The 26,323-nt window shown below is 39.3% G+C and overlaps 1 protein-coding gene across 8 annotated transcripts in view; it reads left to right on the forward strand.

The window, feature by feature from the left end:
* Window positions 1-16,113, forward strand: part of ACOX3 (acyl-CoA oxidase 3, pristanoyl) — a 45,275-nt gene extending 29,162 nt beyond the window's left edge. For 6 of the 8 annotated variants that reach the window (XM_074822022.1, XM_074822021.1, XM_074822020.1 and 3 more), the window contains 4 exons: window positions 1,601-1,775; window positions 2,823-2,890; window positions 3,575-3,661; window positions 7,287-9,187. In XM_074822022.1, the coding sequence (XP_074678123.1) occupies window positions 1,601-1,775; window positions 2,823-2,890; window positions 3,575-3,661; window positions 7,287-7,406 (450 nt within the window). In that variant the 3' untranslated portion in view covers window positions 7,407-9,187. Of the gene's footprint in view, window positions 1-1,600; window positions 1,776-2,822; window positions 2,891-3,574; window positions 3,662-5,203; window positions 5,423-7,286; window positions 9,188-14,437 lie in introns of those variants that run through there. The other 2 variants (XM_074822024.1, XM_074822023.1) reach the window with 2 other exon arrangements.
* The last annotated feature ends 10,210 nt before the right edge of the window (window positions 16,114-26,323 follow it).

Consider the following 26,323-nt stretch of genomic DNA (forward strand, 5'->3'; position numbering starts at 1 on the left):
GTCAGTTGGCCAGGTCTTGGGAGACTGGTGCCAGGGCCAGTGTATTAGAGAGAATGGTTTGCTCAGAAGTGAAGGTTCTCTTTTATGTTCAAATGTGTGAAAATTTAAAGATACTTAGGCACACAAGTGCTTTTGAGATAGGTATTGATACACCTTATGTCATTAAGGTTTCTTTTCTCCCTACAATTCATCTTTGGGACAGCGGGATTTTTTATTTTAAATGGCATGCCTCAGGAACATCTGAAAATTATTTACAGGCTGTGCTTTAAAGAGATGTGCATACTTGATTTAAAACTTTCTGTGCATGAAGAAGCACTTTTCTGTCAGCCCAGTGGCTGACTAATATATATTTGTTCTTGCTGTGGGAGATCTGGAAGAGATTCCTGGTCTATCCCTAGGTTATTTTGGTTTGGGGATAACTTGATAGAAAAAATACAAAAGTGCAAGCAAAGGTAAAGAAGGAAATAGAATTATAGGGGAGAATAATAGGGAGTTAGTGCTTCATTTGCAATGTTAAAACATTTCATTCTGACCAGGGAGTTGACATTCATATCTAAAAAAGTCCATCTAGTAAGTGGGAAGTCCTCCCTAAACCTGGAGAGAATAGATGTGTATTTTGCAGTTCATACTTGCATCTAATCTTGGCCGTAATATGCTGCTGTACAGCTATCATGAGAGACACGGTAATCTTTGGAATATGCCTTTTTTAAATGCCACAGTGGATTTCAATACAAGGATGATGCAAGTATTTAAAAGAAAAAAGAAAAACTTAATGAACTAATTCTAAATGAAAAAAAACCTGAACAAATGGGCTGAAAAGAAACACGAGTTTTACAGCATTGCAACAAATCAGCCCTAACAGCAATGGCTTCATGTTCCCCTTCTGTTCACCAACTAGAATTTTTTTAGTCAGCAGTCTATTTCTTGGTAGAACATATGCCACAACACAGCAAAGGTGAATGATTTTAAAGTAGACAAGCGTTCCTACAATCACTTAAGGTTTTATACTCTGTATTAACAGGAACTGGTGACTTGCCTTTCTGATCAGATAGTTGACATGGGTTAGTTGGATAGTGCAATTCATAAACAGAATCCACTCATGCTAATGTGATCAAATTTTTTATTTATTATTTTAAGGAACCGTAATAGGTTTTCAATAGGTTACTGAACCATTTTGAAGATTTTATCCTCTTTATAAAACTCTGCATAATATTAAATAAATATAGACCTACCTTTATCTTCTTAGAGTTACATGGGTTTATTAATAATCCTGAAGTCAGCAAACCTGATTTTGCATGGTCTTCTCTCTGACGTATCTACTTGATCCCATACAGTCTTGAGCGCAACTGTCAAATTATACTGGTAATAAGCATACAATCTATGCTCCTTTTCATGAGGCGTTTCATGACTAACCTTTGCAAAGACATTGCAGAGTTTTCTCCTAGAGTTTCTTCTTATACTTTCTTTAATCTCAAGCTAGATCAGCAGATCTAACTCAACAGATCTCTACTAACTTCACCAGAGTAATACCATTTTGCACCAGCTGAGGATTAGTTCCTTGTATTTTGTTACTCAGTGTCATTCTTTTCTGTTTCCTAAGGTGTACTACTGCCGATCATTAGCCATTGCTTTTATTGAACAAACAGTCTTACAAAGATACCATGACTACACCCATGATCCCAACATACCATCTACTCTGCAGCCAGTGCTTAAGAATCTCAGTGCTCTGTATGGACTCTGGTCTTTAAGTAAACATCTGGCTGTGCTCTACCAAGGTAAGATCAGCTCCCTGAATATACTGCTCATGTCACTTTAGGAGTCTCTCCAAATAGACAAGGCAGGTACTCAAAATTGGATTTATCAACATCGTTTAGCACTCCAACAAACATTAGTAAACTACAGGTTTGGATGTCTCTAAAACAGAATTCATACTACACAGCCAACTTAAGCTTAAGGTTTAGGGACGATGACCTAAAATGCGCATATCACTCACCCAGCAAGGTGAGGGTTCTCAACCTTGAGGAATTACCTTGGGCAGCATCCCAATCCAAGGGGAAAGCCCCTGAGTGCAGACCCACTGCTCCAAGGAGGACTAGCTCAATTTGCCCTCTGGAAGGGCTCATTCATACCCTAGTTGAATCTGATCTGTGGTCATGTATGGTCAGCAGTCTAGAAACTTCTCTCAGTTGATGTTTTTGATGGCTGAAGGCATTGTCTGTCAACTGAAGGGCCTTGCCTTTCCTATCCTTTACCCAAGGTGTGTGCATGAGCAGTCACCACATGACAGGGCAGCTCAATGCCCAACCTGTGGCTTCTAGTTTTAACTTTTCCCTTTCAGCAGTTGAGACATTTTGGTCTTTATTGGTGTGGGTGCACCTGCCACAAAATGTCCTAACTTGGCAGAGGGAGGGAATCCTAATTAGGATTTAAATTAGAGCATTTTCTTATTGCCTGTGTAATATAAAACAATCATTCTGGACAAAATTTTCAGGACCAGGAATCTGGAGTGACAAAGTAACCCAAAAGACTCTTTCTTAGCTCAGAGATGATGGAGGGCTCAACAAGTTTTGCTGTGGTCCAGTGCTTGGGGAGAGAATGGGGGAAAGGCAGCAAGATGCTGTAGTCTAGCTTGTTAATGCAGAAGGCTCCAAATGTCTTAGATTAATGGTTTTACAGTCAACTCATTAATGAAAGACAGTTAGTCCAGTTGCACAGGAGTATCTATTTAGTCTCTTGACTACTGAACTGACAAACTCCTTTGTAAAAGGATTGTATCAGTGTAATCTTAACTGGTGTAAGCTTCTTTGTGAATGTATTTGCAGGTGGCTATGCTTCAGGTGAACAAGCTGGTAGATTTATTCAGAATGCTATTCTGGAGCTCTGCTACAGGGTAAGCCTTCAATATTATTTGTTGTGATTAAATAATATAGTATAGAAATACTGAAAAAGAGATATATCAGTTATTTTGTACTTCAGCGGATAAATTAGCAGGATATTACATTAATAGATTCTGAATAACTTTCTGTAAATTTAGTAACTCATTGACCCTGGATCTAGTCCTAATTTACTTACCAAAAAATGGAAACCAATATATCTTACGAAATAACACTACCATTAGTGGCCTTGCAGTCTTCATTGGAAAGCCAGTGAAATACTGCAGTCCAGTTCTATTTATTTCATTATTGTGTTAGCTCATGATTTTTTTTTCTCAACATAAAAGCTTTTCAAACTGGATTATATTCTTGACAGGTAAGCAAATTTTCAAAGAAGAATCTGGATGTTACATTTTTAAAGTTCAGAAATATATGTTTTCATGTGTGCAAACAGTACCATCTTGATTAAATTGTGTTTAAAAACCCATAAGCAAAGGAGGAAAACATTTAAAATACAGTCTCTTGGCAATTACCCTGGGAGTTAAAAAAGCAGAATAAATCCTGACTCCTTATGGTGGATTTCTCTTAAGTTACCAATAGCTGGTGCTTTATAAAGATAATCTTTATGCTGCTCTGTAGTTCCCAGGTAGCCATAGACAACTACAGAAGTTGCCACATGTATGTCTTTTGTTTTTAAACAGTTGAAAGATGATGCAGTTGCCCTGGTTGATGTCTTTGCTCCTCCTGACTTTATTCTCAACTCTCCCATTGGTAAAGCTAATGGAGAGGTAAGAAACCCCATTTTAAAATTTGTAAGTTTAATCATTAAGAAGAGTATTGCCTGTAAATAGCCATAACATATTCAAGACACTTCACAGCTACAAAAGAAAACAAAGACACTTTTTCAGTGGAAAGTACCAGAGTTAAATTGATGCCAGCAGAAAATGACATTTTGCATTTGCTGGAGGTAGGCTTCAATAGGAAACTCATACAGTATTGCTCTAGTTTGCTCTTGTGGGCATCTGTGCTGCTGAACAAAAAAAAATAAATTATACCATCTCCTAAGATTCCTTAAGGAGTAACATGTCTTTAGTATATAGCTTAATACCTTGGAGATGTTGTAAGGTATGTTTCTTCTCTGCCTAGGACTTTTGCTGCCTTTATTGGTATTCACATTACACCCAGTTTGTGTGATGTGCATATAAATATGTAGAAATTACTTCTTTCTTTGAATACTTCATAAAATTTTTATTTTAATAATAGAAAGGAAAATTTAAAACTTGTTCCAGTTATATCTGAAACTACACAATTCTTTGGGAATTCTGTTAATCCAGTGAGAATTGTAGGATGTAACAGAGTATCTTGTACTAACCAGTGCAAGGTAGTGCATTACCCAAGGGATCTCAGTAATCTGAATACAGACTTGAAGAATGTTGTTTTGTTAGCACTTTTCCTTGCTTTAATGAATACATATAAATCCATCCTTGTTAAGGCTGAGAGAGATTTTTTTTGTATAGTCTAAAGTACACAAAGCAAGAGTTGAATCAAGAGCATAGGAACGACCATACTGGATTCAGTTCACAGAGCTCTGTAAGTGACAGTGGCCAAGGAGAATACTGTATGAAACAGATCCTGGTGTCTCAGCTGTTGGCAGTTGGTTTAAGAGATATCATCCCACAGGTTGTATTTGTATCATTCGGTTTAATAGCCACAGATATATCTATCCTTCATTCATTTTTTTCAATCCATTTTCAAATTCAGCTGTCTTTGGGCTTCCATGACACCATAATTTCCATAATTTAATTATGAATACTGTGAAAAAATACTTCCTAGTCCCCAGTCTGCATACATTTACTATCTGTGGGGACCTTTTCATTCCTCTGACAGGCCTTGTTTTCCTTCTCTGTATCTTTCCTGGTTCTGCCATATCCTTTCTGAGATAGGTCATAACTAGACCTACAAGCAGGATTCAGGATGTGAGTGCACCATGGATTTGGCTATGCTAGGTCATGGTCCCTCTCTTCTTTTTTTTCTCTTGACATATTTAAAGAGCTGTATTTCATTCCCAAGTCTCAGCAAACCAAAACTCTTGCTTACTGACCAATCTTACTCAGCAGGGCCAAGCTGTGGGATAACTTTTATGTAGAGACTAGTGTCACAGTACAGTAGTTTAGTTCAGTGTGGATAGATCCTGTAGAAAATCACTAGAGCCTGGGGAGACTGCCAGGAAGTTTGACAGGATTGCTGAATAAGGTTTACTCAATGCTTTTCAATATTCTCTGTCTGTGTCTTCATGTCTAAAATTGTCCATCATTCCCATGGTGATCAAGCAATACAGAAGGCAGCCCAGATGTTTCTAACAAAACACTGACCTAACAGAATTATTACTCTGGAAACACAGCCTCTACAAATAAAGGAGGAAAGGCTAGCTCTACATATCCAGCCATCTCAACAAGAGGACCGTAATCATCACTGGAAACTTTGTTTCCATTTCTGTAGATTTTTGAGCATTAAATTAATGAAACATGTCATGGACGGGGAGCTCCAAAGGTAATTCTAAGAGAAGGAACATCATCTGCAAGAATGTTAAGGGTATCTGTACTGGCCAAAAGCCCATTTTCACTTATTATTCTGCTCTTAACAGAAGCTGTGAGCAGATGCTATAAACAGGAATATAAAATATGGTGCAAGTACACGGTGATCTGTTTTCTAGAATACTACCCACTTTCTATCAGTCAGCTAGGGATTTCTTAGCAGCAGCTGATAAGTATGTAATGGATTTGGCTAGTTCCTGTTTGGCTAGCTCTTAGCTCACAAAAATACAGAAGCCACAGAGGCTTATTAATGTTAGAGATTAACATTAGGAATATAATATGTGAGACATGCAGACAGGACTCTAAACACTACTGACTTCCTCGTGTGCTAATTATTTGGTAAGGTTTTTTTAAATTTATTGAGTCCTATTGAGAAAATAATGTCAAGCAGTGATATCCAACCCATGTTCTGCAGAATTCAGGAAGGTTTTCTGAACTGCTTCTAAGTCTGTGGTTTTCAGCCTGTGTAAATATTTTCAACTGAAATGTTAAAAAGGCTGCCAATCCCTCACTCAGAGGAAATACTTAATAAAGCACCTTGTCTGCTGGCTGTCTATATTTAATTCTCTATTCATTGCTATCTTCGCAACTTCTAAAAACCAATGCAAACATTCTAATAAAAATTACGGTATGGTAAAGAATAGATTATCCAAGCATAACAGGACAATGAATTTAATTCAGGATAGCCTGTGTTGTACTGCAGTGGAGTGCCTTGCACCACAAGCCACAGGTCATAATCAGAGCAGAAGAAGAGTTTCCAAATTTGTTATGGGTAGCTTTAAGTATTAAATTAGAATTCAGTTTCTCGTCAAAAGAAACTTTGATACTGTGGACATCATTTCCCTGTAGAAGCTTTGACAATCTCATCTTAAGTATGTGAAGTTATCACCACATTTATTTTGCGATTAATTAAAAATTGTTAGACAATGTTAAATCATATTTGGAATGGAATAAATAGTTAACACTAGCCCATGTAATGAAGGTAAAAACATATTTAATATTAAATATTATATTTCAATATTCATCTAAATCATCACGAATGTATAGGGCCAAGACATCTTTTGATGAGAAGAAAGGCTTTTTACTTTACATCACTGACTGGTTTTATACTATGTTAATATCATACTATACTGTACTCCAGTTTACCACTGAAAATATAGCATTCCTTTCCTTGTCTTTCTATAATGTTATTTTAAGTTTAAAGCCTCAATTAATTATGAACTGCCAAATATTGCTAAAATTATACTTTTGCAGTATTTACTTTTCATGCACTTTTTTTTAACCATTCCACATAAAATTGCAAATTGATCAAGATGATGAAATAATAATCTGCTTATGAGAGAGGAATTTGTCATGCTCAGATCGAATAGTTCACATCTGGAAGAGAAGTTATGTTACTTTCCAGAAATGTGCTGAAATAAAAGTAAAAACAGACACGCATGAGTGCTTTCCGTCACAGTCTTCAGGTTTGGGCAGAACAAAGATTAGCTTAATATAACCTTGTTCCCAAATTTCTACCTTTGATAATAGAACTCATGTCAAGTTGCAAACAAGAAATTATAAAGGTTACTGGTTTCCTGCTCTTATGCCAAGGATGCTCTAAATGATTTACAGAGATATCTGATGTTCACAATACTTTGAAATTTTGTGCTTTATCTGTATGTTTATTCTTGGCTGTACATAATTATTCACATTTGTTACCTAGAAATTCAATCACAATCTCATTTCAACCAATCAGTTAAATAATTTATCTTGCAGAAGTTTTCTTTGTTTTATTTCCTGTATGAATTAATACTTTTTTATTATTATTATTTTGCAGTTATATAAAAATATGTGGGGAGAGATCCTTCAAGGCAGCAAAGCTCTGAAGAGACCTTCGTGGTGGGCAGAATTTTGTATTAATAGGCCTGTTAGAGGCAGGCTGAGGTCAAAATTGTAAACCAAACAACTTGTAGGAGGCTGGATGAGCCTGAGATGGATACTGTATTTCAAACATTGGGAGGAAATGAAACCATATGTCAAACACTGAAAATGAAAGAGATTTTCATAGAGAAGTGCCAAGTTTTAAAATAACTTTGAAGTCAAGTCCAACTCGGTCTCAGGGTCTGTTAACAGAATAATGACAGGAGCAAGAGCAACACATCTGCACACTATTCATATTTACTCAAATACAAAAAAATGAAGATTCATTATGATCACTGCTTTGCAAAGTTTCTATAAAAGTTCCTATAAAAGTTTCTATAAAAGTTCCTGTCAGTCTCTTGGCTTTACTGTCATGTTACAGAAGTTAAATAATTAAAAAACATTTCCCACCAGGGATTATGAATAAACTGAACAAAAGCAAAATAAAAGAGAATTTGAAGAAAAAAGACATCAAGAACACCAACAGTGATAAACCTGTGTTAAGGGATGGGAATAATTTCCGACAGCCTCTTTGAAGTCTGTGAAGCTATTCTGATTTGCTTCACATGCCTCTGTGTTAAACTACTTGATTGCTCTTTCAGTGCAGAAGATTGGGATTTTAGATAATCTGTCTTTAAGTTGTGTATAAGTCTGTAGATAAAATTAATTGGAAACAACTCGTTATACATCTTTCTTAAAACAAAGTTGGTAATGCAAACTTGTAAGTCTTATATATGTTCTTGGTTGGTTATAACGTTTTCAGTTACTGCAAAACCAGTATCAAGCCAGGGGTACACTGATACACATAGAAACTGCATCTGTTTTTTAGTTAGAATATATTCAAACGAATTACAATAAATATCATCTTATAAGAACATACGACAGTGGTAGGCATTATTGACAATATTAGGATATTTCTCTTTCAGCTATATTAGCTATCAAATATTTTTATTCGCAAATGGAAGAGACACTAACAAAGCTTTGAAAACTCAAAATATTTTGATTTATATCTTCTGTGAAAATCCAATTTCTTTTTCTTTTATTGTATCTATGAACTGAGGTACTGTTAAAACCTAATTCCTGTTGCCCTCACTGTTGTGAGCAATCCTATCAAGCCAAAGAGTTTATTTTATAAATTAAAAAAATGGGTATTATTTATGGCTACTCAGGGATGAATTATGGTTCGGGCTATTAAATAAATGTGATTTCAGTAACGGAGTTTTGAATTCTACTTGAACAGAATCAGACCCTTGTCCTTGTGGGGTTTTATAATTTCATCTGTTGTTGCAGTGTCAATATATGAAAGTTTGTAAGTCTTTACAGACTGCCACAATGTGACCAAGTAGTTCTGTAGAGGCTTCTTTGATTCCATCTAAATCTGACAGAGCTCAGGAAACATTTCATGGCTGGAGAATATATTGAAAGGCCAGTGTTAAAAAGATTTTTCAGAGTACCTCAATGTACAGTTATTTACTAAACAGATTTTTCTTTAAAGTTTTTGTTTGTATTTTTAAGACCAGGTTGTTGGAGAATCTGAGGACTCCAAGTAGATAATAACCCAAGTACAGTTTAGGACAGGCCAGACAGAAGCTTTATGGACTATGATCATAGCGAGAACATATGGAGAGCATGTCACTCTCTGGTCCCCTGTTCTCAGCCAACTGATTGCAGGGACCCAACCTAAATACCGTTTCAGAAAAAAGAAGGAGGTTGGGAAAAGCAATCAGTTCAATGTTCACAAAGCCACGTATCCCCAAAATGCCAAAACTGTTGTTTATAGTCCTATTGGAAAAATGGATAAAAACTTATCTTCTTAAATCTTACCTGTATTTTTTTTCCTGAATTTCATTTTCTTTGCCAGAGATACTCAATGTTGGCTGTGTTTTTTCTGCCTCTATTCTTTCTTCTTTTCTAATGAGGTACCATAATTCAGGATGTCCCAATAGAAGCTCTTTGTCTAGCCATTGAACTGTAGGAAACAGTCAAAAGTATAGCCGCCTTTGCTGGAAAAAAAAAAAAAAGTATAAAGTTAATTTATTTTCTTTGAACTACTTTGCTCTTTTAATAATGTCCAATAGGTGGCATCATCCCGTGGAAAAAAAAATAGATCAATACAGCTAAATACCTATCATTAGCTATTACGGAATCTTCATCTATTTTCTGTATCAATAGGGAATCCAGCAAGTCTCCTGCTTGCATTTGTGCAGTCCTGAAGGAAGTAGCAGAGCACATTATGCCCAATATCACAGAATCACAGAATTGTCTAGGTTGGAAAAGACCTTGAAGAACATCCAGTCCAACCATTAACCCAACACTGACAGTTCCCAACTACACCATATCCCCAAGCGCCATGTCAACCCACCTCTTGAACACCTCCAGGGATGGGGACTCCACCACCTCCCTGGGCAGCCCATTCCAACGCCTAACAACCGTTCTGTAAAGAAATGCTTCCTAATATCCAGTCTAAACCTTCCCTGGCGCAACTTGAGGCCATTACCTCTTGTTCTATCGCTTATTACTTGGTTAAAGAGGCTCATCCCCAGCTCTCTGCAACCTCCTTTCAGGTAGTTGTAGAGGGTGATGAGGTCTCCCCTCAGCCTCCTCTTCTCCAGACTAAACAACCCCAGTTCCCTCAGCCGCTCCTCATACGACATGTGCTCCAGACCCTTCACCAGCTTCGTTGCCCTTTTCTGGACACGCTCGAGTAATTCAATGTCCTTTTTGTAGTGAGGGGCCCAAAACTGAACACAGGAATCGAGGTGCAGCCTCACCAGTGCCGAGTACAGGGGTAAGATCCCTTCCCTGTCCCTGCATCACTTCATCTCTGACAGTGAAAATGGCAAATGGGGAAGAAAATGCTATGTAAAGTGCAGAGACCAGTAGCATTGATCTGTCACTCCACATTCTGTACTATCAGTTGATCAGCAACATTATTTCACTGTCTTACAAACCTGTGATTTCACCATCACCCCTGAGCTCTTCATAAGTGATGTGGTCTTTTTCTGCCGCTTTCCTCAGAGCTGGGAAGCAAAGCTGTATCTAAATCTTTCATACAGACTATAAACCTATTTATGAGGCCTTTGTAGCCCAGAAGAAAAAACAAGGGTGTTTGGCATGTAGCTTCAGCCACCTTCATCCAGAAAGATCCCTGAGAAATCAGCAGTGTCACCGTAGAACAGAACTGAAGAACTGGGGAGCCCCAAAGATACCCACCAAACGGATGACAGGGTAAACAGACACCTCTGTAGAAATATATCCCTAAGTTGCTCCTGGTAATCTTACTTACGACGACTATTTAGTCAATATCCAAACTCCCTGATAAAAGCTGAGCTCCTCCATGCTGATAAGGACTGTATGAACAGGCAGAAAAGTGTACTGCTCTGAAAAGCTTCTAACTTCAACTAGAGCAAGCACTGCAGAGTGCATCAGCAAGAACATGATTTTGGGCAGGCAAAATAGGATACTCGGTAAAATGTCACAATTATGGACGTTTATATGAACTGTCACACAGCTTGAACTAAGCTGCTGAGCTTCATGGGATCCTTGGATACCCACGCAGTTAATGGCAGGAGTGAGACACCCAAGCACCAAAGCTGAAATAAGTAAAATCAAAGCAGGGGTACCGTGGGGCCTTGGGGATTTACTCTTTATAGCACCACACATTTCTGTACCCACAGCCGCGGGGTGATGGTGGCTGCTCACCAAGACTGTTGGCAAGCTCAGTGCAGGTGTTCAGCAGCTGTTGGGCTTTATATGCTGCCAGCAAAGGCTCTCCATTTATCTCACACCCTGTACAAAGCCCCGGCGCAGCAAAGGCAGGCCCAAGTGGCCAGACCCACTCTGCGCTCAGTATTATCAAAACTCTACTATATTCTGTTTGAATATGTGGATAACCATTCTTTATTCAGTTATGACGAATTTCCGACCTGTATGTTAAGCCAGACCTGTGTAATCAACTGATGAAAATATCCCTTTTCCTCTGAAGTTGACAATAAGCCAAAGGTTCCAGAGGTCTTCTACATCTAGCTTCTCAGAGCAGCAGAAATTGTAAGTGTGAACTTGCAGAGATGCAGCATGGAGGGAGAAAGATATCATGAAATTTGGCATCCAATTATCTACTAAATCACAGGGCAATAGTTCAACAACTACCACAAGATGTCATTATTATATGCAGTTTGTTCCTCTTAACAGGACATTAAAGAAAAGAGGCTTCTAACAGAACAGAAAAGTCATTTCCCTTACAATTCAAATGCCAAATAAAGTTGGATATGTCATTTTAACTTGGTTGGGGAGCTGGGTCAAAGGCTTTCAAATAGCTTCAGTCCAAAACAATTTGGCCATGGGAATCTGTCCTTTCAAGCTGCCACATGAAGGCAGCTAAATCTGTCACCAGAAAGCTGAAGCCAAGTAGCCCTGAAAGAGCCCCAACCTACTCCTTCCCTTGCATCCATTATGGCTTCTCTCCTGGATGGTGTCATTTTCCTTCTTTCTGATTTTGTCAAACCTGCCAAGGGTATTTCAAACTGGTTTCCTTGCAATGTGATATTTCTGCTGATGTGACTCAGGTAAAGCAAAAGCTCTCTTTTCTATCAGAAAAAAACCACAAATTTTTCATGTGCATGAGGACACAATACACACACCTCCCTCACTGATGTGGCAAGATAAATACATGAATATTTCACATCACCTTTTGTAGGAGCGATGGTGTCAGGAGAATGGCTTAAGGGGCCAGAGGGAAGCCCAACCATCTTTACAGCTGCAGTTCTGTGGATACAGGTCTCCCCAGAGGTGCTTGTTTTCTGCAGAGATAAGTAGACTTGTACACTCCCATTTCTGTCTGAAAGCCTCTTTCGCGCTGTAACAAATGATTTATCATGTGTTCTGCAGGGTAGCAAGTTTCTCTTCTGTTTGCCTTTATTCATGTATTTTCTTTACTGACTTAATATGTTTTCAAACCTGAGTGGTAATTTAATACTAGAACATGCTATCAGCACGACTGGACTCTAAGATGCAACCATATGGACATCACGGAGGCCTGGGTTTCCTCTTGTAGCACTGTACGTCTACGGGCCTTAGCAATGTTCTGTTATTTCCAATTCTCATTAGCCTGAGATCAGAGTAAGGCTCCAGATCATGTTCGCTCAGTTCACTGGCCTAAGGAGCACCATAAGCAAAGGGGAGCTCGCTGCATGAGGCATCCATGTGATAGTATAATCTGAGACAGACAGATCCAGCCAAGGGAAGGTCAGCTACGATCACAGCAGGCTGCCCACAACACTGTCAGTGGGAACAGAAGCATGAAGTTTCACTCTTCTGCAAGCAAGTCTCCAGGTTTATCAAATACAAGCAGAGCATTTCACATCTTTTCCTTTCAGAGGCAGAGAGAGATGAGTGCAGTTTTTGCTGAGAGCAACAGTTCTGGTGACTACCTTGCGTTTTTCTTTCCCAGATTTTTGCAGTCTGGTTACATTTGTCCAATATTCCCACAGCATGAATCTCTCTTGAATAAATGTAGTTTCCATCAGGATTTTCTTTACTGTGTTTGTCAAAGAATAGACCAGCAAATGTGTAGCTAGAACAATTCCCAGTGGATTTCCTGAAGCAAATTTACACATTTTTTTGCATTTTTATTTGGGAACTATGGTCAACTGAAAATTGCAGAAGATTAGAAATACCAACGGTCGGTGGGCAATAGCCACCTTCACCTGCCCATGTTCTTCCAACCTCCTGCAGAATGCCCTCCCAACTCCTTTCACTTGCTTGTCATCTTCTATGTACTCGTAGCTTTGCTAAAAACTCATTTTTGCCAAATCATAAAGTATCCGTTGTTATTCCTCCTTTTATGCAAAGAATATTTTAAAATTGTAAGTTCTTTGATAGAGAAAATGCCTCAATTCATAATGACAATTTTGTTTAGAAGGGCAATTGCTTGCAGTGTGTATACCATAGAGAGATAACCAGGAGTTGGAAAACAGCCCGTGGAAGGACCAACATGGAACTCTAGTTCAGTCAGACCTGTGACTGTGACAGAGACATGCCTCATGCTTTCAACAGGTGATCCATGGGCCAGGAGACCTTCTAAAGCATCCAGAGAAAAACAGCACTACTGCCAGTACGCCACACAGTACATACTGCACGGGCCCTACCACCTCCATGAGGTCTTTTGAGGCAGCCTGTATATTAGCAATGGAAAACCATTGTCTTTGAACAAAACCTCTTTTAACAGTGTAATACATTATTTTTGTAAAATGTAAGAATCAAACCAGGAATCTATAGACAGACATCATTCCCTATAGCAAAACTACGAGCTGTGATGATAGAATTGTTTATAATGAGGCAAAAAATGTACTCAACAAGTAGTTCTGCACTGTATTTACGTGCTTTTATCACTGGGATATGACGAAATACTTTCCAGTCCTTTAGAAACCCAGGAGGATGTCAAGCAACACATACTGTGGTAAACACTTTAAAATCAGCAGACCCATATAACTAGCAACAAAAAATTGTGAAGGCTTGAGTAGGAAGATTTGACTGGCCTGCTCATACACATTTCTGTTATATTTAAGAGTATCAAAGAAATTCCACTAGAATAGAGTTTTCTGGATATTATACCAAAATTTTAAAAGGACAGAAAAGTGGTGAACATGATTCTATCAAAAGCAGAATAATGGAAAATTAGCATATAGTAAAACAACAAATATCAGTCAGAAATTTTATAGAAAATAGATTTCGTCAGACAAGCCTGATTCCATTCTTGGAGGAGTTCCCAGGAATTCTCAAACTCTGCTTTTTGAATCTATGTGACATGCAATGTACACATTTATCTCTAAGACACCATAGTGAGTGTTATATGACACTATGATTAAAAAATAAGCATTCTATCTGTCAGTAAAACACACTTTAATTGGATTAGGAACGTCCTGACTGACAAGATCTCAGAAAGCCATCAGTGGAAAAATCATTGTGCTTTAGGGATGCTGTTAAGATTAATTCTAGACCTGCCACTGCTTATTATTTTCCCCGACGAGCTGGAAGTAATTGTAAAATCTCTTTTATTAAAATGTGCAGAACTGGTGGACTGGTAAATAAAGGTGGAAACAGACGATATACAGCATAGTCTGAAATGCTTAAGAAGTTTAAACCAGCCTGGTTTTGCTGACCGAAGTATGGAAGAAGCTCCTCCAAAAATTAGGATAAAGGAAGATTTGGTTGTTCTAGGTCAGACAGAGCTGAGACAAGATAAATGCTTTCCTCTCCACACTGGCTGATTGCTCTCATCAACAACTGACCTGCATTGATGTATTTGGGAGAGAATGATGTGGTTTACGATTTTTTAAAAGATTACGGGAGTGTCACAGAAGGTGTAAGAAAACGTCTGAACCTTACAACCTTGACATGATCAGAGAATTGTTTCTTGTCCAGCCCTAGTTTTAAAAAGCCACATCCAAAGTTAGACCCATAAAAATGCAGGCCTGCCTGGAAAATGGAAACTGTGTTGTGGAAAGTGAAAATTTCTATGAGTAATTCTGTCTCTGTGCTCACAGAAACCAGGTGCCAGACTGCTGCTTCCTCGGGATGCTAACCAGCAAAGGATGCAAAAAAGAGCAACCATATTGACTTTAAAGCTGGAGAAAATTGTGGTACAACAGGAAAATGGACAAACTCAATGTTTAGCATGTCAAAGAGTAACTTAAAAAATGATGTGATTACAGTATTATTGGCTTGTCCAGAAGTGGAAGAAAATGTTGAATGTCAAAACAAATTAATTTGTGTCTGATCACTAGGAAGAGATTTAAGGAAATGGTTTACTTTGAATGAAAGTGTGTGTATATACACACATTATTTGGGATCACCAAACAAGGGTCTATGGTTTTGTTATATGCTGTAGCAAGATGCTTTAAATCTCCTTTTCAGAACAGCTGGTGCCATTTGAACTTCCCTTCAAAAAAGTACTTCTCTGAGTGTCGTTAAATAATGATTTTTTTTTAAGCCCACACAAACACTTGGCTTTTTCCATCTAGTTTATCAATGATGAGTGTTTGCAAAGTCCAGAACTGAGCACTGGCTGTATTTCACTAGTGTGATGGAGGAGCCAGGAAAAACATATCTCCTGGGGAGTATTCCCAGTTGTAAATTTATTTCTGACACATATAGGGTGGAATTGGGTTTCTGTGCTTGTTTTGATCTCTTTACAAATTCTTATTAAAAGAATGTCTTCCATCTCCACAGAAACTGCATATCCTGTTCCAGTCCTAAAGCTGTGGATAAGTCCCACAGCCAGAAGCGTGGGGCAGTGAGAGCACAATTTTCACAACATATTTCTGTAGAAAAACTACCCTTCCCACTTGAGGAAGGGTGCCACCATCCGATCTTTGCCAAGATCATAAAAAGGAAGAAACACAGAAATGCCTAAGACACTGAGCAAGCGGCAGCCCCGTTCTTTGCTCAACACACAGTGGAGCTATGCTCTACGACAGAGGAAAACCATGTATGTTTTTCACAGCAGTCAGTTGCACTGAGCGTTGTTCATCCAAGGCACAACCTGTCGGCACGGATCCGCTCAGAGCCACTCTTTGGTCTCACTGGTGGGGTCTGTTCCAGGGTGGCCCCACGACAGTCACCAGATGATACGTTGGAGGTGGTGCAGTGCTGTCCTGCTGTACTCTACTTGAGCGGGAGAAATCCACTCTTAGCCTGCATAGTCCATCATGGTTATAGTGAGAGCGCGTGTTCAGGGAATTTCTCTCTATGTTTTTGTCTCACTTTTTGTTTTGGGTTTCATTTGGGTTTTTTTGATGGGGAGGGAGAATTAAAGAAAATTTTACATTTCTATCTACCGGGTTGTCTGTTTTGACAAGCAAGGAAATAGGCACAGCATTACTTAGATATGTTGTGGTTTCTCCTCCTCAGTGTCCGTTTTTCTGGTGTCTCCTCATTATACTTCAACTGTGAAGCCAGTTCCACACCAAACGTTCGCAGATTTATTTCTGTTGCCAGGCTCCCTGTTCATTATGGGAGGATTCCATATACAACCAGAGGATGATTTTCCTCTGTGTTAAGAAATAGTCCTGGCACTAAACTGTTTGAGTCATCTTTCTGTTTGCTTGACTTCTCCCATAATAATATTATCCAAAACTTGATTCACCAGCTAATCTCACAAGACAGGATTTTAAACGTTTAAAGAAAAAACAAAGTATTTTCTTGTTTTTTTCATTTTGACCTAAGAAAGCTCAGAGATTAATAAATCATGCTGTATTTTGCTTCAGTTGAGATTACAGAGCAAACACTTCTACAGAAAGGTACATGCCTTAGATGTTCGATTTGCAACATTATCAATTATGGTTTGTTTTATTTGGGAGGAACATGGTAGCGTCATTATTAGTAGTGAGGTGTGTCTTACCACTTCTCAGAACCATCATGTTATCTCTGAATTACCAGAATGATTTTCTCATGCGTTCAAGTTCCCATTCAGAGATGCAACAGTAGTTCAAGAAAAACATTTAAAAGGTCCCATAACTCATTCATAGATGTTCCTACATCATAAGAATTGAGGTGACTCAAGATGTCATCTGGTCAAATGCTGTTCTTCAAGGCAAGATTAACTGTCTGCCTATTAAGGACTACTTAAATCTGACATTTTCTTGAATACAGATTCAATGTTAAATTGTAATTAACAGACTGGAACAGGCAGGCGTGGCTGTTATTCTAGAAATCTAGTACTTTTTCATCACATGTTTCTCTAGATTCTTGGTGAAGAGAGGAGGAGGGCGTACTGTAATGCATGAAAGATGAAACCACAGACCAGGGTCCCACCATCCTAAGTCCTGTACAAAGCTCTACAAATAGATCTCCAAAACCTTGCAGTTTAAATAGAAGATAGGAAATAATGCACTATGAACAAAATAGTATGTCAGTACTGGATAGCAATATGTGCAGCAATCTCAATGTTCCAGTTGCCATTTTTAGCCAAATTTTTTATAAACATGGTGTCAGAGGAGTTTAAAGGTGAGATGTAAAAGAAGCTAATGGGAAACTTATCTGGAAATTTTCTGAGAGCTTCCTGGTTTGGAAAGGAAGCTTATGAGAATATAGGTAGCCAGCACTTAGCATCAAGGATGGCATCATGGAGGCTGGAGTAAATATCCTATCAGTGAATGAAAGATTTCACAATTAGGATTAGGCTATGATGAGTCTTGAGAGTAAAGACCAAGAATTTACACTTAATCTAATATCAAAGACAGTAGAAAGACACAGAAAGCAAGAGACAGTGCCAAGGTCCTGTGCTAAGAAAAAGTGCAAATAATCTCTTACATTTGGCACAGGAATGATAAGGACAGAGGTGCCTTTGCCAAGGACAGAGAAAAGGAAATAATGGGTACATACTTTTATGAGTAAGTTTTACTGTATGAGAGAGAGGGAAGTCAATAGTTTTGCAGAAAATTCGAAGGAGTTTTAAAATTTAGAGATAGCTTGGACATAAGGACCAGACTGGCTGACAGTAAGTTTTCATCCACAGTGGAAGTCTCTCCTTAAACCGCTACTTTAAGTAATTACATCTGTTGCAATTTTTGTTCAGTTATTTTTTGCTTCCATATGTATCTAGGCAACACCTGGAATAATATTATTCTCTAAAAAGTTCTAAAATCCAGTGGTTCATTGCAACACTTTGCAGCATTTTCATTTTAAAGATACAGATCTCATACACGCACACCGAGACACACACACCTATTTACAAACCTCAATCCATGCAAAAATAAACAATTTTTAAGCAGGCTTAGTCAAATAGTTTTCCTTCCGGTTGTTACTACTTTTCATCAGAATTCAGCCTGAAATGAATGTGTAGAGCTAGGTGTGTGTATATGTTTTTTTAACATGGAGACATAACATTACCACAGTAATCAACTCCTTATGAAAGCATTATGAGTGGCAAAGAGATAATAAGGAACTATTTGTGATATGGTATATTAATTAGAATTATAATGACGGTTAAGAAGATCTTTATCTCAAAAGTTACACTAAAATGTGGGAGAGGGAATTCTCTTATTAGATTCAAGAATTGCAGCAGAACTGGGAGCGTATTTTACATTTTAAGTTTATGAAAAAAAAATTGGGTAATCGCATTTGTCTAACAAAGTTACAGCTATATTTTTGAGTAATAAAATCATGTAGGGGAATTACCGTTACTTTAACAAATGCATCCTACAGAAGATGTTATCATTTTAATTACCTCAAGATGTTTAGAGCTATTTCCTTTTAATTAAAAATCAGAGGACCTAATAGCAGTGGTATGCCTAAATAGCCCAGGGAAATCATTTGTTGATCTGTGGTTGCTATGAGAATATTCAGAACTATAGATTGTCTGTGAATTAACATGTAGCTATATAAACTATAAATGCTTTGAAAAGCTTGAAGGCTTAATGCAAACTACATTTTGATTCATACATCCTCTCTAATTACTTAAGCTATGTGTATTGAATGATTACATTGTACTATTTCCACACTTCAAAGGCGAACTGTCTAAAGCCCTTCCTTATGAATTTCCCCACACAGTCCACCTATACAAACTCTGCCATATCTCTTGCAGGTTACCGTGCATGTGTGTGGCAAAGCAAATCAACATTTAAACCACACGCAAAAATCCCAGCACCAAAGAGTCTATAGTAAGCAGTGGCCCCTGAGCCAAAGGTTTTTCAGTTTATAAGGCGTCCAGGGACTTTAAGAAGCAGCAAGCAGTCCCGGTGCATGGGAAGCCACCTCCACAGCACCACTGGCTACCCCCGCGCACGCAGGACCTGGGGCAGGAGACCCAGGACAACAGCTCCGTAAAGGCAGTACTTTGTTATCCTCTAGCTGAGCCATAGCATACGGACAGGCCACATTCACGTGTCATCTGCTGGTCTAACAGTTTGGGAAATGTCTTGTTTCTTTGCCCTCAAACTTCATGAAGCGTGTGATTGATGGGGTGTAAAACTGATTAAATGTGGCAAAGATCACGGGTATGAGCAGCAACAGCGTGCATTTTGGAAGAGTTGCAAGGGGAGTACTAAGAAGACAAGCTGTGGTTTTCCTCCTAGCAGCAAGAGTAAAGCATAAGGCACAGGCTGAACCCAGTCCTCTGGCCATGTGGTATGACAGCACCTGCGCATCCCCAGTGGTCCAGACAGGAAGAGCATCTGCGGAGACTCAGGCTAAAACATCTGCACATCACTCCATAAACACAGCTTACCATACGTCACCAAATTACCAAAGCAGCCTGTGATTCAAGAGGAGGAGTTCTGATGAAAGCAGAGGAAGAGAGTATGTAAAAACCTTTTTATCTATGCTACAGTGTGACCAGGAGCAGATATATAATTGCGTTAAATTGTTTACACACCAGAGTAACAACTGACACAGCTCTTTTCTCCTCCCACTTGTCAAATTCCATTTTATTTTTGGCTATTTTGACATTTTGCTTATTTTAATGAAATACATTTTACTATATTGCTTTACTGCCTTACCTGATTTGCCTCATGATTTAAAGACACTGAAATGATTAAGTCCCAAATATGAATAAAGTGGTGTGTGTACCATTACATCTTCCTCAACAGTGAAAGAAACAGGGATTTATAGACAGAATTTATCCCTTTCAGGGGGCTCTGCTAAGCACAGGAAGAAAGCTCTGTTTAGAGCTGCCACTTTGCAAAACTAAGTAATGCTCTCCAATGACATTATACCAGCGGCTCAGGATGGTGAAGCAAAGTTCTGCCTTGCCTATCACCTCTCCTAAATATATTCCTATCTTCAGGAAACAACATCTCAGAAACCACCATCCATCTGTTGCCAGCTGGCATTTTTCTCTCAGTAGAAGAGCCAGAAGACAGCCATGAAGGCTGTAAAGCAACATTTCTGATTTGTGTGCAATTTTGGTCCAGTCTGAACAATTACCATGCGTTTATTTCTTTTTTAATTTCCCACAAACAACTCCTTAGAAAATCAGTTGCAGAAATGCTGTTACATGATCTTTTGGAAACTACGTTCCAGAATCCTCCTACTCCTTTGAAACTGGCTTGCTGCCATGTCACAAGCTCTCAAAAGCTTTACCTCTGGTTAAAACATGGCCACGAGAGAGAACATTGTTCAGCCCCTCTCTTGTCTCTTCCCTTCATCATTTGTATACCTCCACCTTTCTATAAGCTTACCTTTCTATCCCACAGCAATGTAGAGGGCAGAGTCACATCCATTGTTGTTGTCAGTGGACCACACTGGTGGGCTACCAGCTCATGCAGCTTGGCTCTAGTCTTTCTTTCAGCCAGGTTTCTTCTGCTGTAACCTTAGCCCACCCTGTAACACTCCCCTCCTACCCTTTAAATACCCAACACGAGGCATCTGTATACAAAGTCACATAATGAGGTGGCCCTGTGGGAACCTTATGTCTCAGATCAGGTGACAGATACACATCTGTGAGCCTGTCTGGTCACAGAAGGCCAAGACAAATTGGCTCATGAGATGGTGAAGGGGGTGCATAGGGGTCATAGAAGATTTGCAGTGCTGAGGTGCACTCACCAAGATGAGTGGTTCTCTGAGCTAGTTTGTCACCCTGGTTTCCTGTACTTGAACTTGTATTCTGTGTCAGGACTTCTCATATCTGACATATATGAAAAGGAAAAGCAAGAAACTCAGTCACCATAGAGTTAACCAAGATACACAGGTGCCACAAAACCATTGTGTGTCAGGGAGCCGTGACTCTTCAGCTACCAGCCTAGAGAACTGAGCATATGACAGCAAGTACAAGCCACTCAACATCTTGCCTTGCTTTATTTCCCATCAAAACAAGTCTTCAACCTGATGTGACCCTCTCAACCTCTCCCTCTCTGCCATCAAGCCCAGGATGCCCAGAGCTCCCCACTCATCCCACAGCATGCTACCCATTTCCCCTATTATCCTCTTACTCTACTATGTCCTAATTCTCCTCCCCATAAACATTCATGTATGACATTCACTCTATTCTTGTGCTACTCTATCTGAGTGCCACTCTAGATTTTGACACAGGCAAAGTAACATACTGGAAATCCTCCTCTGACTCAAGTGCATTTATAGCCAGAGGTTCCTTTTCCTTCTTTCCTGGCTCTAGGGTTTTGCCAATGGGACAATTTACATTGACGCAGGCGTGGCATTGGTGGGACTCCCACTCTTGTCCCCTAGAGTTGGTGGGTATGAGGTGGCCCATGCTTTTCTCAACTATTTGGCATGTTAGCATTAAGCTGTCTGTAGCTTAACTCTTTGTTGTGAACTGTGTTTGATATAATTTCCCCAAAGAGACAGAGAGATCAGTAGCACATAAGTAAATAATAAAAGGCAACCCATGATGCTATTACCATTTTTCTTTCTACTTCCACCCACTGCAAGTAGCTAACCAAGGAAGGACGTCCTAAATGTTCCTCTGCAAGTACTGAGCAACCCTTATCATATTACAGATCTTCCTCATATTAGGAGCTCTACAGGCACATTGAGCTGAAATTAGGTACTCACGTTTGAAAAATCTGAGCACTCACAAGTTAGACATCTGTACTGAATGGCAATAGAAGCATAACCATCACAAGGGTTTTTTCAGCATCTTAAAGGAGCTGATGACTTGGGCTAAGAGTATATAAGTTGATAGTTTCTGTGGCAAGATGCTTTTTTATCCAAGATAAAGGTCAAGCACATCTGGAAGACATAATAGCTGCGTCCTATAGAGAGAACATCAACTATCATGCTGCCAAAATCTACTATAAACAGACACAAAGGGCCAATCTGCTGATTTTCCCAGCTGTCACTGGTTTATTTAAGGGGCTAAGTCAGTTTTCAATTATTGTTCTGTTAAGAAAAAATGAAATCTATTGTGTAAGCTCTGTGCCAAATTACCATTGCTGCATGCTGCATTTCCTTGAATTTTGAAAAGCTCATTTTCTGTTGTCCTATTTACCTCCTTGGACTGCATATAATTATTAAATGGCCCCTAAAATCTTTTAGCCATTTCACACAAGATGACAAACATATTTTCTTGAAATATTTATAGCAAGAAATAAGCTTTAAGTGGGACAACCATTTGCTCTCCTGATCTAAACTGTCCAGTACACCTTTTAAACAGGCCAATGTTCATTCTGACTTTATATTTGAAGTGCTAAACTAACTCACTGTACTCAAAAAAGTTTACTCAAAACCACATGGCACAGCTATGGGTGAAAAAGGTATCATATGCAAGAACACAAACATAAGAAGTTGTATATATTATGAACAACAGAGGTGCAGGACTTGATAATAGGAGGCACCCTGCAGACAGATGCATCCAAACCCCTGTTTCTCTCTGCAGCTACAGAGCCCAATTCAGGGTGGCGATTGACACCCAGGAGACTGCAGAGCCCACAGCCCTCCTCTATGGGTAAGACTGAGTCTTTAAAACGATGCTGCCAGCAAGAAGGTGGCACTCTCCGTTGAAGTACTCACTCAGGGAAAGGCAGGACAACATTCAGCTCCCTCCTTAGCTTGAGATGTTTAAAAAGCATTTCCCAAGGAATTCTTGATTCTGAATGGCTTTGGAGTCCTTCCTGTTGAAACTAGGCCTACATGCATCCCAAGGTGTCAGAAGCAGAGCTACAGCTCAACAGTAGAAATTTAGACTTGGTCCATGGGTCCCAGCTCCTTCCGTGCTTAGCAAATCCCCCAGCACATAACCTTCCTTGATTTGCCTGGCTGAAGCTGAGCAAGAGGAGTGTGCTCAACTGCATAATTGTATCATATTTTCAGTGAGCCTACACTTCTGACCAGGGTCTCCACCAGTTAGTGCAATTCAAAGTGCCATCAATTCACCAGACTGGATACTTTTTGTGTTTAAAAGAATAGAACAGTCTCAATCTCATATTGTTTTGTGCATTTCATTAATCACCTGTAAGGTTATACATTTCTTGAGAGCTTAAAAATTAACAGAGGAGTATTAAACGCAGAGAAACATTAAAATAGATGGACTTGCAGCAGCTGGTTTGAGTGGACCTGCAGGAGGTGAAGGACAGCATCAGACATTGGTTTGTCTGTATTCCTAGAACCAGAGCAAGTGAGAAACTGCCATTGCAGTTGCTTCTTTTGCACCAGCAATTTTATTCTTTGGAGAAGTAAAGTAAGGAAATAGAGATAAAGAAGATGACAAAACAAGAGTCAAATTAACTTTTACTTGTAATTTATTCCAGTACTTAAATGAAGAGATAGCATTTAGTGAAAAAGCTACACCACAGAGAGTTTGCTAGGGATTTACAGCACTCTCCTGTGCAGTACTTGCCTTCATACTTGCTCATAGCCTCAACTAATTTTTAGACTACTGCCTCCTTAATTTAGCCTTTAGTGAACTCTACTTTGCCCCCAAACGTAACTGCTTGTCCAGCAATATAGATGTATAGAATGCATGAATACACTGCTACATATAAGGAACAAACTTTCTTCCACCCATTGATCAGCACCTCTCTAGTGTTTGGCTATGCTTTGCTAAAGCGTACAGTATATTTATAAAAATGTTTTTCTACTCTTATTCTTTTTTACAGACTAGGTAGAGTTAAACATTCATGAAAGTGATGATTCAGCTCTTTTATTTACACAGAACCTCTGTAGATCACCAGAGGTGGAGGACTATTAAATGCCTGACTTATGAGGTGATTCACGAAGGGCGATTTGTTTTCCTGGGAACTCTGTGCTATTAGAGATGATAGGGTCTGGACTCAGTTCCAGGAGAAAGGGGAAGACAGCACTAGCATGCAATAGGAGAGGCTCTGATGAATCAGCACATCTGAGACAACAGCAAACCCAGACCACAACCAGTATGTTGACTGGGACCTGTTTGAGCAGCAGGTGCACGTTAGTCAGCATCTACCAGGAATATTCAAAAATACAATCCCCAGTGTCCTTCACTGGGCACACCCCCAGTTCCCGAAAAACTGCTGAAACTGCCAATTCTGTGACATGAACAAGTAGGTCTTCCTCAAATACAAGTCAGGCAGGGTGGGAGGAAAACCTGGGCTCAGTCCACAAGCTGGACATTGTCCAAAAGGCCTTGAATATGTTGAGGTGTGCAGGGACGGAAGATTTAATCTCAGATTTTTACTCTGTGAGTAGTACCCAAGTAAGGAAATCACAATCTGTGATACTTCATCAAGCCATGAGCTGGTCCATCATTTAGCACAGGGGCTTGGTGTCTGAACTAGCCTCTCCTGGCCTTAGATATCAACCGAATGGTGCAGCTGAGGTGAATAACTTGAATCTCTTTATAATCACTGAATAGAAATAGGCACTTACAGCGTATAGTTCATAACAGCTGTTTCAGAGGTCTACGGAGGGGTGAGATGAGCAGTATTCTCTGCTGATCCTAACAAAGGTATTCATTTCCAGACTGGAATACTTTTTAGGGGAGATACCTGTAAGTCCATATTCACATATCCCTGGGTCTGTTGCACTTGCACCCAACCAGCTCTGGTAAGATCCAGTAACAAGCCTGTGAATAGCCACTTACAGCCTCTGACCTTTTCAGCCATCATGGGGGTAAGGAAGACTATCCCACTGATGGAGAGATGATCCCTCTACTCCTGAAGCACTGTTACTGAGAAAAAATACATGACCATGAGTCAGAGAGAGAGAAAGAAGGTGAGAGCAATAACAACATTTCCGATTAGTTCATTTTTTGTGTCTCAAGAGATGAAACTTCAGACAACACCCAGGATTGTTTGGGTGAGGGGGTATTTACTTACTTAAGTAAATTGGACACATCAGTTAGTTAAACTGCAAGTTCAGTAGGAAACAACCTGGTTATCTGGAGTCTAACACAAGAGGAATTAATCAATACCATTCCTCTTTAAGAAGTGTTATAGACAAAAGTATAAAAGGAAACCACACCTGCCAGTGAAAGGTACCTCTGCAGACTCTGAGGGTGAGCCTCTGCCGGTAAATTAAGCAAGTTCAAAAAGGCTGTCAGGCACTCAAGTCAGCTGGCACAGAGCAAGCCCTGTCTGCTTAGCAAGCTTGCCTCTCCTCCGAGACAGGGCAGCTGCATGTGGCCACCACCCATGGGGAATGGCCCTGGGAACTGCTGGGGAGAGCTGGCTATCCCTGGCCACCCCAGCCCAGCCACTACTCTGGCAGCTCAGTACCACAAACAACCACCTTGGATCCAACGGCTGGGAGCAGTGCCTGGCTTTGCCTAATTATTTGTAGGAATGTAACCAGTAGGTGAAAATAGTCATTTAGGAAGAAAGGAATAAAAATCATACTTTTGCCTTTGTCTCAGACATAAAAAAAAAAAGATTTAAGCAGGAATTTTAGAAAATGAATCAACCCATGTCATACTGGCTTATTCTCTGGAAGCAGTGAAAAGTAAGGAAAATCTCTGATATACAGAAACGCTCTTAAATTCACTGGGATCATCAGAGATGGCAGAAAGTAAAGAGGGCTGTCTTTAATAGTGTGCAAACGTGCTTCGGTTTCAAAGCTGGAAAAATATCCAGTACTCCAGATGGAGAGCAAATTGAAAACCATTCTTTGTTTATATTTATTTATTCTATCTCATGGTGTCCTTGGTTGCCCAGAGGAGCTACTGAGAGTAGTTTCTACTGTGCTGGTGGTTAGAGTTAGGTTACACACACTTTTAGAAATTCAGCTGTCTGCCACTAATGAATTGTTCAGTGTAGCTTGAGGGTAATGACGTAATTAGCAAAAGTAGGCCAAATCCGTCCCAGGTGAAACTCTACTGATGTCAATGATTTTATTTTTGATGATGCGCTTGTTCCAGTGTAGAAAGAACAGTCTTGCAAAAGGACTTACATGGATTTCATTTTTCTGTTACTAATCCTGCATTTTACTGAATAAAATGTAAAATTGCAACATTTGCATTGACAGCAACAGCGCATTTCTGAGGACCAACTCACAGCTTCAGTGCATTAATAATTATTTTATGTTTTT

This window comes from Strix aluco, chromosome 4 (genome assembly GCF_031877795.1).
Source record: "Strix aluco isolate bStrAlu1 chromosome 4, bStrAlu1.hap1, whole genome shotgun sequence".
In the NCBI taxonomy this organism is placed as follows: Eukaryota; Metazoa; Chordata; class Aves; order Strigiformes; family Strigidae; genus Strix; species Strix aluco.